Below are 15296 nucleotides of genomic sequence, written 5' to 3'. Positions count from 1 at the left end.
CCAGTTATTGGCTAAATGGCTAAAATAATTTTGTATATTTTTGAAGAATACTTGTAAAATTCTGAGATTACAAATGGATGATAACATGAATAATAAGCAAAAATATAATAAAAGAATTAAGAAAGGCAAGGCAACGTATAAAGAAGCTTTGAAATAACACTTCCAACTATTTATAATGAAGGAACCATGGTTAAAACTACAATCCACTGGCTTTAAAGTAATTGGGGTATGCCCATTTTGCAGCCGACATATATCCGCATCACGTGACACATATGAGATTTAGAAATCTTAAAATGTATGGTTTTGAATGCATTACTGGCTCTTTTGCCTCAATTACTTCCCCAAAGGTACTTAATTTCAGAGACAACTACATCAACTAGTAAAATAGCCATAAAAGAGCCAATGAAGCCAACAATTTAGGCAAAAACCTCCAAGTCACGTGATCACTTTATTGGTTATTACACGCAATTTTGGTAACGTTTGGCGATCTTTCTTGCGCGAGTGGTTTAGTGGTAAAATTCAGCATTCCCAATGCTGAGCCCCGGGTTCGATTCCCGGCTCGGGCAAAGAAAGGGCCATGTCGTCTTCAGAAGATGTAGGGTACCCATTAGTCTTCTTTTTTTTATTGTTGTAGGGTAGAGAACGGAGTTTTTGGCTCACGACAATACCAAGACTATCGTCTCTCGTAAATAACACGTATTCGACAATAATGACGTGAAAAATGGCTCCTTATTCTCGAGGTGCACATTCCCATAACCTTGTGAGGTCTAATATCGGTTACTAGGGCACTTTACAAACGAGAAATCATATACTATTGCAAGCTCCTACTAATTTCTTGTCCTCTCCAATTTTCACAGACTGCTGCAGAGTTGGACTGTACTCTGCTTTGAATTTTGGAGCCAATTGGAAGCACCAGAGATATCGCAGCCACTGTAGATGTGCACATCCTCTCCAAATAGGGCAGGAGTAACATGGGGCTAGGCATAGTTGGACTATACAACAGGGCACAAGAAATAGGTAGGACTCTACTACATACATACAAAAATGTAAGACTATACAAAAAAAAAAATTGTAACAACAAGCATCCGATATTCTGATTTTTGTTAGCCTCTGGGTTTCCTACCAATATATTAATAATCAATAACATTTCACTTCATTTCTTTAATTCTCTCTTTTTTCCCCAATTGACCTCTCCCAATCCCCCCAACAAATCTCTTTCTTCAAATCCAGTATTAGTCTTCATAAATAATTAATACTACTTACTACAACTCCTACTACAACTTCTACTAATACACCGTCTGTCTCCTCCCACTACCACCACCTCTCTAATCAGATTACCCCCGTGCCGCAAAAACGTCAAATCCTGCAGAAACCCCCAATTTTCAGTCGCACCAAAAAAAACTGCTGCTTTAAAAACCTCTCTTCTTCCAAGTCTTCTAATCTGTCCCAAGCTCATCTGATTGAAGTGTTATACTCTCTTCAGGGTCAGCAGTATGAACGCAAACGTCTTGTTGGAGTGCTTCTCGGCAACACTACAAGCCGACCAGAATATCCGACTTCAGGCCGAGGTCAAACTTCGGGAATTGGTTGCTACTCCTGGGTTTCTCGGTGCCTGTCTCGATATCATAGCATCAGAAGGCACTGCCATCGATGCCGGGGTGAAAAAGGCTACAGCGGTGTACTTCAAGAACAGAGTGGTGAAATTCTGGTCATCGACCGATGGGCAGAAAATAGACGCCGACGAAAGACCGGTAATTAAAGAACGAATTTTGCCCGTTCTTGTCCATAGTGACTACAACACCAAACAGCAGTTGATCCCAGTAGTTAGGATCTTGATCTCGCACGAGTTCTCCCATTGGACGGGACTTCTCGAGCAAACTGGCACTCTTCTTCAACAGGTTCCCTCGGGAAACAACATAAGTGATCGTGACTTGTCTCAATTGTACACTGGTCTTCTCTGTTTCTCGGAAATCTCGAGAAAATTCAGATGGATCCAAAATGACGAAAGACAAGATGAGTTGTACCCTATCATTGACCTGGCATTCCCTCATTTGCTTAACATAGGAAATGCAATAGTCGCTAATGCACAGAACATTACCGAGGTCTCGGCAGAAATTGTCAAACTCATTCTCAAACTGTACAAGTTTGTGACATACTATGACTTGCCAACGCCCTTGCAATCGAGAGAAGCAATCACAGCGTGGGGAGCATTTCACGAAGCCGTGATTAACATGCCCACACCAGAGTACATTGCAACTTCGAACCTCAGTGAGCAGGAAAAGTGCTTTTTCCAATTTTCCAAGTGCCAGAAATGGTCCATTGCCAACATGCATAGAATCTTCCAACGTTATGCTTCTTCCACATTGAGCAAGAAGTTCAAGTATCCAAGTTTCCACGAGGCATTCATGAACGAGTTTGTTTCTCGTTTGCTTCAGAACTACCTAGCATTGATAGAACAATGGTGTCATGGTAAGAAATGGATTAGTTCCACTGCTCTTTATCACCTACTCGAGTTCCTTAGTCATTGTGTATCGCAAAAATCAACTTGGCATCTTATTAAACCATACTACGAGAACTTGATCTCATTTTTGATCTATCCTTTATTGTGCCCCAGTGACACAACTTTGGAGATCTTTGACGAAGATCCACATGAGTACATTCATGTTGGCTTTGACATCCTTGATGAGTTCAATAGCCCAGATATTGCTGCTTTGGGATTATTGGTGACATTTGCATACAAAAGAAAGAACACTACGCTCAACCCTATTGTTACTATCATACATCTGGAGTTGAGTCAATTGCAGCAACAGCAAGAGACTTTAGAAGTAGCCAAGAAAAAGGACGGTATCTTAAAGATGCTAGGAGGTATTTCCAGCTACATAGCAGGGTTTCATTCCCCATACAAGGACCAGATGGAATCATTTTTGTCTCAATTGGTTTTCCCCAACCTCACTTCAACACATGAGTTCTTGCGTGCCAGGACTTTGGATGTCGTGGCCAAATTCGCCGATGTAGAATTTAAGAACGAACAAAGCAAATCCATGTTATACCAAGGGATTTTGCGTAATTTTGATAGTTCTCAAGAGGTCAGTTTGCCTGTTAGTTTTGAAAGCGCTTTGGCAATTCAAGCCTTTTTGCCACAGCCTGAATTCAAGGAAGTCTTATCTCAAATTATCATACCCACTATGTCAAGATTGTTGGAATTGTCCAACGAAATTGACAACGACGCTATCTCGGTGGTGATGCAAGAATGTGTTGAGAACTTTTCAGACCAGTTACAACCATTTGGAGTTGATTTGATGACCAAATTGGTTGAACAGTTTATGAGATTAGCCGTTGAAATCAACCAAGCATCTAACGTTGATGTTGAGGACTTTGACGGTGACTATGAAGATCAAAGCGAGAAAGTAATGGCTGCCATCGGTCTTTTGAACACTATGATCACGGTCCTCTTATCATTTGAAAATTCCACTGAAATCTGTTTGAAATTGGAGGAAGTATTCTCCCCAGCTATTCAATATGTATTAGAAAATAAATTGGATGACTTCATTGCCGAAATAGGAGAATTAATGGAAAACTCCACCTTCTTGTTGCGTTCCATTAGTCCAGTTATGTGGAAGAACTTTGAGTTACTAAGTGATGCCTTTACTAGTGGAATTGCGATTATGTACCTTGAAGAATTAATTCAATGCTTGCAGAACTTTATGATCTACGGTGCCGAAGAGTTGCGTAAGAACCAGCACTTGGTAGAGATCTTCGTCAATATCTTCCGGATGATTTCAGAAGGTGACGATAACCAAATTGGATACAGTGAGTTGATATACGGCTGTGAGTTGTCCCAGACTTTCATTTTGTCCTTGCAGAATCAGTCCGTTCATTACATTCCAAATTTCATTGCCTCTGTTGTAGCACTCACTAATGAAGACAAGCAGGACAAGCATCATGTCAAAAACACTGGCTTCGATGTTAATGTCACTAATGTTATTGCTGCATCCATCGTATATGATGCGCCTACAAGTTTGAGACTCTTACAAGAATCCAACCAGTTGCATCCATTTTTCTCCAGATGGTTCCTGTTAATACCCCAATTGAAAAGAGTCTACGACTTGAAGTTATCGGTTCTTGCGTTATTGAGTTTAATGAGTCATGATGAGATCCTTGGACAGCTTGACAGTGGCATCGTAGAGCAAATGGGATTGAAGTTAGCCACACTTTTACGAGAGTTACCTAAGGCTATTGAAAACTTGGAAAAGAAGAGAAAGAACTTCAATGAAGGTGACTTCTCAGGAGGCGATAACTACAAATATGGCGACGAAAATGACGCTTGGGAAAATGCTGGTTCCGAAGATTTAGAGGATATTCTCAGAGAAGGTGAAGCAGGAGCATTGGAAGCTGGAGCAGAAGAAGGAGAGCACGCTGAAGGCAGACACGAGTACTTAAACTTTTTAGAGGAGGAAGGCTTCAAGTTGAAGAGTTCTGGCTATTTCGATGAAGAAGATGAGCCAGTTATAGAGGATCCTTTAGCTACTACTCCCCTCGACACTGTTGATGTCTTCTCTGTGATCAAGGATTTCATGTTAGCGCTTCAGAGCAATAACGCTGCTAAGTTCAATGCTCTCTTTGGAAGTCTTGGAGAAAGCGACCAAAGGTTGATCGCAGACATTTTTGAAGTAGTTCAGTAAACAACAGTACATATTTTATAGAAGAACATCTAATAAATCTAGGAACAGTATCGGTAAAAGATGGTGTAGACATAACTTCACGAGTTATCAGAAAATGCACAATCAATGAAGATTCCACACGGATGCAAAAATTTTACTAGAGGGAGCTACAGACGAGCTGCAACTATGCTAAAAACAACAATACTATGCCCCAGCATAATGTACGATAAAAACAACAGACAGCAACATTTTACGAGATGGTGATTTACGAATATAAATACCACAAACACAATGAACGGCGAATATATCCAACACCACTCACACATAGACTTTGCTACTGACCTCCTATCTCCATCTCACTCTCCCTCTGACATAATCACTATGAGGCTTTGAAACTTTTTTGCACCCGAAATAAAATGATTATCACCAAGTGCGTCTGATCGTTTATACCTTCAGAATCAGCAAGATGACGACAGCGATACAGATTAATAATATGGCACACGAGGGTGTTTGAAGCATAATCTGCGAGGGACGATCGTGTATGGCTTCTCCAGAATATAATGCATTTATTTAGTATTTATGTGTGTTTATGCTGGTTTTCATCCGAGGACGCGCTAGGGCCAGTACATAGAGTGAGTCTGTACGTATAACATGGCAAGAGAGCAACAGATACCATCTTTATCTTGGAAGTGGTTCATCGTGCAGCTGATGTGAAATGTACATTGCTAAACAGTTGCTATTGGCACACCACCACTTGGCACACATACGAGAGAAGAAAACATTTCAGGAGTGAAGAGCATAAGCCAAGAGAAGTGACAAAGCCTTCACACGTTTTCTGGTGTTTGTAGCCTTGGGCTTTTGTGACAATAACATCGATATCGATTACATCAGTTCTGGTTTAGATGGTTTGAGTTCCACATGTGAAATGCAAATGTTTGTTGTTGCTGGTAAATATCTGATACCTAATACTGATTTCTGGCTAAGCTTCGGCTATTCTTATAAAAAGTAGAGGAATTTAATGGTTCTTTTCATTGAACGTGGTTTCATGTATACTGGTGATATTCTGGAACTGCTATGTTTAGAACTATTTAGGCCTGTTTAGTACTGTTTAGAGTCTTGCTGGAAATTAACTTTCTTATTATACAGTAGCCAACCGCATGAAACATATTCTATAGACTCGGCTTATACATGTTAGGTTACTGCTCCCCAGCTGTGTTTACCAGGGGTGAGTTGTACCTGTTTACATTTACACCATTCTACATAAGCACACAAATTTGGCATTTTAACATAAGCGTATTGAGCTTTAGTGATATTTTCTCTGTTTTGAGCTATCGTAACGATCATCGTTCCTCTCGACTACCTCTCTATTTACATTATACTGAGTTGGTCGTCTGTTGGCATCCTCCTCGCGTTTAAATTCTATATGACATGCCTTTGTGGTTCATGCCACTGTACCTCATATACTAAAATTCCCATCACCTCGCTGTTGCACGTTGCCTTGACCATCCCCTGTCACACGTGAACCCACCCCCACGCCGCATGCCACCGTCTCGTCCACGTTTTCCATCACCACAATTACCGTTGCCTTCTGACCCTTATTTTAGCCATCATCATCCTGCAAACAACACCGTTTCGCCTACAAACCTCCAACCCTGAGCCGATAGATTCCTGCAACCGCTGATCGCTGTGCATATGGAGCTGTTGGTGTGTATGTGATGGTCCGTGGGCGCAAATAGTGTTTATTCGTTTCTTTGCGTGGGTTGGTCTCTCCTGTGTGGTGAGTTATATTATTCCTGATTGAGCCTAATCAATACATCACTACCATTGCTGTGACACATTTGGAATCTGGCTGAGAAATCAGTGAGGTTTGGTGAGTTTCCAATGGGTTTGCTCGAAGTGTTGGTTTGGGGGTATTAGTGGAATCCCTCAGTTTCTGTGGTTTTCAGTATCGAATTTTCTGATCTCTCCTTACTGCCAGTGCCTTCTTCTCCTTCAGCCTTCAATCATCAGCATTCAGCCGTCTTTTAACAGTCCTCAGCCTTCACGATTAACACCTCTGCATCGCTGCATACTCTTCAAATTTTTAAGGCTATTTTCACTTCGCCTGCAGACGGTTTTGCTCACCGGTGCAAATCACCAGTCTAATACTCTGGTCCATCTCTACTCCTAGAATACCCACTCTCCTCCACCTCCTACGAATCTCTGCTACCACATGTCTCCTCCTCCCCCCCTCCAAGTTTTTGGTTGATTCAAAAATGTACACGTCTACTATGCGTCACATACAAATAATAAATCCAAGAGCTGCCAAACTCCTATAGCAAATTTACCAAATAACCTATGGCTTTTGCTCTAAATCCTCATCTCAGTGAAGCTAATAATAAATAATAATAATAATTATTATTATTATTATTATTCTTCCTAATATCCATAATATCCCTAATAACCCTAATAAATCCTAATCCTCCTAATAATAATTCACAATAATTACAATAATTAAAATATCGATGCTGCCTCTCTACTAACTTCTCTATAACCTTCAAACCTACACACACTACCAGGCATCTAGGCACTAATAATATACCGATTATTATCCACTCCTACGCCTTCTCTCAACGCAATATAACCTCAAAAGCCTCTGACACAGGACTTCTAGTCGCCGCTCCGAAGTAGGCATGTCCCACGTTTCACCGTTTAGCTGCAAGGTGTCTAATTTTGCAATGCAAAGTGAAACGGAATAGGTTCTCAATGAGGAAATCAGGAAAGGGCACGTTCAGGTCCATGGTTTACAAAGAATTTGCTTCCATGATGTATGAAGTATAAAGTCCAGGGAATCAGCAACAACTCGTTCGACAACTAGCACTTTTAGTATCAAATACGTTTACCAGAAACCTTATTGTGATCGCCGTATTACGCTTTCAGTGTATTGTCTCCCGACTGTTAGCCTATATACCCTCATACCAAACTACTTCTACCCCAAGAAGTAACAATAGCATACCCATAACCAAAAAAAGCACATTCAATCAATGAGATTCGCTGCTGCCTTGATAGTGGCTTCGTCCCTTGTCAACACTGCCGTTTCCTTGAATATCCTCCTTTCCACCACTGACTCATGGGTATCCAAGAACGTGCGTCTTCTCTACTCAAGTCTCACAGCCAATGGTCACAACGTGCTCTTGGTTGCTCCATTATATAACACAGATGTCCAGGATCAAGCACTTGGACAAGAGCAGACTCAACAGGTTGACTCTCTTTTCCAAGTGACCAAGCGTGACGTTGAGGAGGAATCTTCCATCAAAGACGGTGGTGAGTTTGGTCATCTCTTACCAGTGCACCAAACCTACTACAAGAACATCTTGAAAATCAACCAACTCCCAAAGAGAGCCAAGAACGTGGTCAGAAAGGAAGATCTTACTAAGTTTGAGTCCACTGTCGTTTCATCTGTCAAAAACACAAAGCAATTCGGACAAGATCCTCTTGACTCCAACATCTGGTACGTCAACTCTACTCCACTCAACAGTTTACTCGTTGCATTCGATGTCATCATTCCAAAGTTCAAGACCGAGTTCAAGCCTGACGTTGTAATTGTTGGACCAAACGAAGGTTTGAGTTTAACTACTTCAAACAATGAAAACCATACCAATTTCCAAGCATTGTCCATGATTCAGGCTTCTGTTAACAACAACCTCACTACCATTGGTCTTTCCACCGAAGACAACCACCACATCTACTACCAAGACGAAAAGTTCTTCAACATCCAATCCCCACAAATCTTAAAGCAAAACGTCTTTGGAAGAAACATTAACTTCATCAACAAGAGAGTTAACCAGTTATTGGAATGGCTTAGTGTTACTAGTCCAAAGGAAGTTCTTGCTCTTAACATCAACTTCCCATCCATTAACCACCAGAACTCGCGTTGTATCACTTCCAATGCTGAAGCCCCAGACTTCCACCATGTCGAGAGCGTATCTTCCATTTTCCCTCCAAGCAACCTTCCAAAATTCGAGTTGAAGGACAAGTACATTGAGTTGAATGAAGAGGAACTTCTCTCTAAAACTGCCGAGAAGCGTCTTACGAAGAGAGATGACTTGGAGTCCGATTCTACATTTGTTGATAAGAGATCCTACTACTACGTGCAAAATATTAAGAACCATGCCAAGTCCACCTTACGTGGAATTGAGTCGATTCGTCAATTCATCGCTGATGGCCAAGCTCAACTTGATGAAATGAGCATTTTGAAACAGTGTGGAATTTCTGTCATTCGCTTAGCAGTCGACAGACAATTGGTCGACCAGTTTGTTCACCAAGATGTTGCTGCTGATGAGGACAATTAAACAATAGATTAATCGAGTGATATGGACAAAGCTGGACTTTGGATAATAGATACTTGCGGGTGCCAATGGGCGGATTCATAGATTTTCAATTCTCATACTTCAATTTCATAATTTAAATTAATAATATGCATTTAGACAATTGTGGAGACATGTAATAACACGAGGAAGTAGGGTGAAGATACGCCATTCTCCTATGAGGTACGAGGCCATTCGTAATAGTTTCAGGCGTGGTATAGCAGAATTAGTTAACATGCCTCTAGCCGTGCTTCACTTTCAAATTGCTCACTTAGCATATATCTTTCAATTTGAGGCTATCCCCCGTCTTACAAGGGAAGGCAGAGGGCAACCGCTCTTGTGCTTAACAATGACTAATACCTTTTCCACAGTTCTCGTAACTTTCATCTTTTAAGCCAACGTCTCCATCACGATTTTTCGCACCCAAAACTTTATATGGCTCCACAGAGGCCCCCTTACACCAACCTACTGGAGGTCAAGTTTCATCTTAGACCCTTATTTCCATTCGCGTCATATTATTACCCCTTCCACACTAAGTCTTGCCTGACGACACTCCTCCCTGTCTTCCAACACGTCAATTACTTGCATTCATGCACACTTTCACCATCGTCTCATTTCATCTGCAAGCTTTATTGCCAATCTCACTGAGAGGGTTCCTCGGCGCTACCATAATAGAGATAAGTATCCTTATATGGTAATTCTGGATACCAATCGATGCTGTGATGAATTATATTGAAGGAAGAAGATGGCTTTGAATGTCGAGATTACCGATTAGTCAAGAAAATGGACTGATTTGTCGAAGCAATTTAGGAGTCAATTGTGGTTTTACTGCGGTACCATTTGCATCTATGTATATTGTTATCTGTACTAGGACGTAGTGTGCGCTATAGCGTTTATCTTGTAACTTCTTGTTCAATAACGATTCAAAAAAAGAACTCTGGTTAAACTTAGGAGTACTCGAGGAGTACTGGACAATTAGCAGCAATCATATGCATATAGTAATGTCCCTCGAATTTTCACTCTAAAATTCCAATCGTAGATCAAATTGGGTATACCCAGAAAAGAGTTGTAGTATTTAATCATACAGTCTATGGACTTTAAGGTGGGAGTAAATGTTCAATAGAGTACAATTGAAGCGTATCCTAGTGCTTCTACAGTAAGTACTATGACCACTGAGCACTTGATAACTACTGACTTCATTCACCATCAATAGTCATCATACTATACTCCTTCTATTACAGTTACTACTACAGCAAGGACACATGGTAGCACCATTTTTTTTCTACTAATATATCCCATACTCTATTCAATGGTACTACCGCAGACTTATGCTACCACTACACTTAGGTAACTACTGTATTCTATCACCATGCTATTTTCTATTACAGTACTATAAGCACTTATTCTACCACTTTTCACATTAATAACTAGTTACCTTTTTCACCATACTATGTTCTGTTCTTTTATAATTCTACCACACTAAGCACGATCCTACCACTCACCACTATGCGCTTACTTAACGACTCTCTATCACTACACTACACGCTCCACACTATCTATGTCGACCATAATACGCAGTACTCACATCACACGTCTTTCCCTGTTTCCCACTTCCCACTTCCCATTTCCATACTCATCACCTCCACCAAATCTCTCGCTCAGATCTCCTCCACAATCACGTGCGTTTATCTCACCGCAAAGAATTTCCCTTAACGGTGAGCGGCTGTTTATAGTGTGAGATTTAATCTCAGTGATGGTATTTAGGTTCTTCCTACTTACAAGATACAACGGTTGTAAGTGCTTGTGATAACTTTAATAGACTCTAAGTGCAGTGTTGGATCTAGAAACTCGGCAATTATACTGAATAAAATCACTTGCATGGGGTTTCGAGGTGGAAAATACACGTCGTTGCTTATTATAACTAGACTCTACCATTCATATAGCACCATCTATCAGCATTAATACTCATCAGTAAGACTTTCCTGAAGTCCACTAAGTATGGGACCAAATACTCTTGAAAGAGTGTCTTCACGAACGTCGCATGTTGCTTCGCTATTCTCCAAGGGCAACACCAAAGAGAAGCTAGGAACCCTTTCTTGCATCTCGTTGATAGTCAACAAGATCATCGGCACTGGTATCTTCTCGAATCCATCAATCATCTTCAAGTACACAAATGGTAACGTAGGGTTGTTCCTCTCGCTCTTTCTTGTCGGAGGTATCGTTATCTTCTGTGGCTTACTTATCTACTTGGAATATGCACTTAATCTCCCGTTCAAAAATGGAGGAGAGAAGAACTATCTCTTGCGAGTGTTCAATCGCCCTAAGGGCCTTATGGGATGCGTTTATTCGTTCCTGATTGTTCTTTTGGGATTTTCTTCGGGGAACTCGTATTCCTTCGGAAAGTACGTTTTGTACGCTGTAACAGATCACCAGGATGGTGATGCCACCAACGACACAATGGTGAAGATTATTGGTGTGGCTTGTATTTCCTTTTGCATTCTATTACATACAAGATACCCCAACCAAGGAACTCAGCTATTCAATTTCCTTGGAATCTTCAAAATCCTAATCTTGGTTCTCATTATCCTTATGGGAGCAGCGGTCTCATTGAAATTGGTGGATGTTCCTCCAACTGACAATTTCACTAACATTTGGCTGTTTCACAACAGGCAAACTCCTAATCTGTACTCTGTCTCTGTGGCATTGTTGGAAGTGATTTATTCTTTCAAGGGTTGGGAGAATGTCAATTACGTCCTTAATGAAATTAATGACCCATATACGGTGTTGACCATTGCTGCTCCAGCAGCCGTTCTTTTAACAACAGTGTTATACTTCTTGGTTCTTGTAGCATACCTCATTGTCATACCGAGGGACGAACTTCTCAGCAGCGGTGTTTTAGTTGCTGGTATTTTTTTCAACAAGATCTTTGGACAAAGTGTCACTCTGAGACTCTTGCCCATTCTCATCTCATTTTCAAACCTTGGAAATGTCCTTGTTGTTTCTTACGCTCACTCAGTCGTAAATCAAGAACTCGCATACAATAACTATTTGCCTTTCCTGAAATTCTTTCAGAATTTAAATCATTCCTTATTATTGCATTGGGCCATTACAGTATTTATTCTTGTGGCCCCACCATCTACTGAGATTTATGAATTTGTCGTAAATCTTTACATCTACCCCGGAACATGGATTAATGTTCTTTTGACACTCGGCTTGATTTATTTGAAACTTAACAGGAAGAAGGAAAGTTGGAACGAGTTTAACCCCATCGACCATGGAAAAGAAAATGATGACGATGACTACATTCAAAACAATGACTACACGGAACATGATAGCGATCAGCAAGATGATACAGACGAGAGTTCTATTGTAGGATATAGTCCTAGACGCAGACGCTCGGAGAATGAGAATTTACTTAGAGTGTCTGTCTCTCTGAGCACATTGGGACAAACAAACAATAACAAGATTGTCACAGCACCCTTTATATGTGTGATTATCTTCTTGTTTGCCAACATATTCTTGGCACTCTTCCCTTTCGTTCCACCTCCAAATGCTGCAGAAATGGCTATTCCGTACTGGGCTTTCCCTGTAATTGGTTCGGGTGTGTTTGTATTGGGAGCGGCATTCTTCTATGCCCGGCCGTACGTGAGACTTTGGAGAGGTACTGTTCAAGACGTTCATGATGTGAAGTATGAAGAAGAATACTATCCACTTCACTAGAAAGAAAAGATTTTCAATTGACAATATTACTACTTAAATGGGTAACTCCAGGAGAGTTACCAACTCTGCATTAGGTTTTTCATGAGATGTATAATGTACATATGTGAGTTTATAGATTAAATAGTAATTATAATGACTTTTTTTATTTCATGAGTATTATTGATCATCAAACGTCTTAGATAACGTTCTTCGTTGCATTAAGGTTTGTAAGAATGTAACCGTTGCATAGTTTTCGTTGAAGTCCACCGGAGAGAAAGTCCGGAAATCGATTCGTTTCAGACAAGTTATAGAACCGCCCTTATCCGCCTACCAATTTGAATTTGACGAAATTAAAATCATCTTCTTTTTCTTTTTCTTTCGTCCTTTTCCACTCTCATTCTCTTGGCGCTCCATCTCTTCACGAGCCTTACGAATCATCTCCTCCGCATCCCAATCATCTTCATCGGGTTCTTCTTCTTGAACTTCTGCCTTGGGAATCTTCGTTCCCCAAATAGTCGTAGTCATCTCATGTTCTCCGGCAGACTCTCCTGCAGAAGCAGACGAGTGCTCATTGTTAGATGCTTGATGATCAGACAAGGCAGGAAGTTCACGGTTATCCGTTATGGATAAGCTGCCCATAGCAGCATAATCCACGTAGCTGGAATCGTCTAAATCATCTCTACCGCTATTCTCACGAATATAGAAGTTTCTAGTCTTGATTTCTTCCTCATTTAGAGCTCTTCTTCTATTTCTTTCTTCTCTCTTCAACTTCTGGGTTGAGCTCTTCGTTCTCTTGGTCAAATCATCTTTGAATATATCCCAAGCTTCTCTCGTAATAAACTCATTATGATTCCAATTGCATTCAATAAATCCAATTTGTGATCCTAAAGGAAGATGCGAGAGATATTTATACTTGGTAAGTGATGTTTCAGTAGTCAAATACTCATACTTTATATTCTCTATCTTCGCTATTATGGACGAAGGAAGAGAAGTATAAGAATTGTTGTATGCTGTTTTCAAAACTTTCATATCGAGGGGCGAGAGCACAAAGGTTACACTCGAGTTAAACCCAGTCTGATAGTAGAAGTAGCAGTGGCCATCATCAACTGTCAAATTGGGACTCAGAGACAACGGAGCATTCACCTGAGAGTGTAAGTTTAATCCAGGACTTACATCCTTCTCCTTTAGGTCTTCACCAAGTTTTGTAATCCAGCTTGATATCTCGTTGTCTATGTGCTTTAAAGCCATTTTAACGAATTTATCATCCTCGCCATACAACAATTTCTCTTCCTCGTAGTTTGCTTTCACATGTTGCTTCTCGAACTCGTACATGTTCAACAAATAGGAAGTTTCTCCCTTGAATATACGCAGAAACTGATTGCAATCTGGATTTGTCTGGTTTACCCATGGAAAATGGTCAATCGAGTCGAAATATTGGACGAGAGGCTTTGGCAATGGAAAAATCCTAGATTGAGGACGAGCCATTAAAGAGAGAACAACCTCATCTTGGATCTTTGGCGTTTCAAGATTCTCATCAATGTTGTTAATTAAAACAGGCTTGAGCTCGTTTTTTCTTATAATCGAGGAGCATAACGGACATTCCCTGTACTTTTCCACAATAGCCAGGGATTCTCTCTTCTTTGCGTTTGGGACTTCGCTTTCCAACAATGACAATACACACTTCAAGCAAATGATATGACCGCAAGAAGTAATCATTCTAGGAGCAATAGGCTCATCCGTTAAGCAGATGGGACAAGCATTACCTTTCGGTACAATTATCCGTACTATGTCCTCAGTGTCAACAGGAACGTTGGGATCCATTTCTTGAACCCGATAGTTCTTTCTATGATCCACAACAAATTTATAATTGACATTGATGAATCCCATTCCTCGGAGATTGACTTTCGAAGAAAGATTATTACGAGATCTGGTACCACTTCCTCTTCTAGGCTTGTTGTTATTGTTATTCTTAGTGTGGTTCACGTGGTACTCGTCAGAATCCCTGTAACTCTGGAAGTCCAAGAGATGATTTATGGAAATCTGATTCTTGCGACTTCTCCCTGAGACCCTCTTGTTCTGTTTGATTTGGCTTTCAATCTGATTTTGAAATGTGTCGCTGCGATAGCTGTTATCCATTTGGATAGCCTTCTTCTGATTCTTTGCTGACGGAAGAGACCCGTTCGGATTCTTGTTGTTCCGAGAACCCAGGAACTTCTGCTTGGCTCCGTCAGAGCCTGCTCCGACCCGAGTCTTGTTTCCCTTGGACATTCCAATGCTATCGCTTTGAGACATGGTGGTGATTGTTGCCAAACTATCGGTATTGCTCATCTCCGTCAAGGCTGCAGTTCATGGTGTGACAACACAGAACTAGCGGGAAAACGAAGAAAACAAAAATAGCGGCTGTGGTTTCACCGGATGAACTGGTGCGGGACTACAGTGTCAGGACAGAGTAAGGGAGCAGAAGCGATGTGCTGAACCCCCAGTTTGTGCCTAAGGAACAAAAGAAGAGAATACTTGGAATATACCATCATCACCACGTTAAAAAGGCAGCTGACTGAGACACGGGATAATGCGACATTGTGTGACATTG

The 15296-nt window shown here is 40.8% G+C and overlaps 5 protein-coding genes and 1 non-coding gene across 6 annotated transcripts; 4 read left to right on the top strand and 2 right to left on the bottom strand. All coding sequences in view use genetic code 12, as the record gives it.

The window, feature by feature from the left end:
- Nucleotides 1-495: 495 nt before the first annotated feature.
- Nucleotides 496-566, top strand: RJT20DRAFT_t72. Its single transcript has one exon. It is a non-coding gene; the product is annotated as a tRNA-Gly (tRNA).
- A 48-nt stretch (nucleotides 567-614) lies between these two features.
- Nucleotides 615-1069, bottom strand: RJT20DRAFT_126720 (uncharacterized protein). The gene has a single exon (XM_064916810.1). It carries the CDS (start codon nucleotides 1036-1038, stop codon nucleotides 805-807), a length of 234 nt encoding a protein of 77 aa, XP_064774757.1. The 5' UTR covers nucleotides 1039-1069; the 3' UTR covers nucleotides 615-804.
- A 392-nt stretch (nucleotides 1070-1461) lies between these two features.
- NMD5 (Nmd5p) lies at nucleotides 1462-4736 on the top strand. Its single transcript, XM_064916809.1, has one exon. The coding sequence runs from the start codon at nucleotides 1494-1496 to the stop codon at nucleotides 4680-4682; it is 3189 nt and encodes a 1062-aa protein (XP_064774756.1). The 5' UTR covers nucleotides 1462-1493; the 3' UTR covers nucleotides 4683-4736.
- Nucleotides 4737-7684: 2948 nt separating this feature from the next.
- Nucleotides 7685-8992, top strand: RJT20DRAFT_1276 (uncharacterized protein; the record flags this gene model as incomplete). The annotated part of the gene is made up of 1 exon (XM_064917033.1): nucleotides 7685-8992. The coding sequence occupies one exon, from the start codon at nucleotides 7685-7687 to the stop codon at nucleotides 8990-8992; it is 1308 nt and encodes a 435-aa protein (XP_064774755.1).
- Nucleotides 8993-11005: 2013 nt separating this feature from the next.
- Nucleotides 11006-12727, top strand: RJT20DRAFT_94774 (amino acid/polyamine transporter I; the record flags this gene model as incomplete). Its single annotated transcript, XM_064921549.1, has 2 exons — nucleotides 11006-12254; nucleotides 12429-12727. 2 exons carry the CDS (start codon nucleotides 11006-11008, stop codon nucleotides 12725-12727), a joined length of 1548 nt encoding a protein of 515 aa, XP_064774754.1.
- Nucleotides 12728-12880: 153 nt separating this feature from the next.
- Nucleotides 12881-15219, bottom strand: RJT20DRAFT_33609 (uncharacterized protein). Its single transcript, XM_064919731.1, has one exon. It carries the CDS (start codon nucleotides 15032-15034, stop codon nucleotides 13034-13036), a length of 2001 nt encoding a protein of 666 aa, XP_064774753.1. The 5' UTR covers nucleotides 15035-15219; the 3' UTR covers nucleotides 12881-13033.
- Between the last annotated feature and the right edge of the window lie 77 nt (nucleotides 15220-15296).

This window comes from Scheffersomyces xylosifermentans (assembly GCF_036884685.1).
Source record: "Scheffersomyces xylosifermentans strain CBS 12540 chromosome Unknown RJT20scaffold_3, whole genome shotgun sequence".
Taxonomy (NCBI): Eukaryota; Fungi; Ascomycota; class Pichiomycetes; order Serinales; family Debaryomycetaceae; genus Scheffersomyces; species Scheffersomyces xylosifermentans.
Note: the sequence above shows the minus strand (reverse complement) of the source record. Positions and strands in the feature narration are given on the sequence as shown.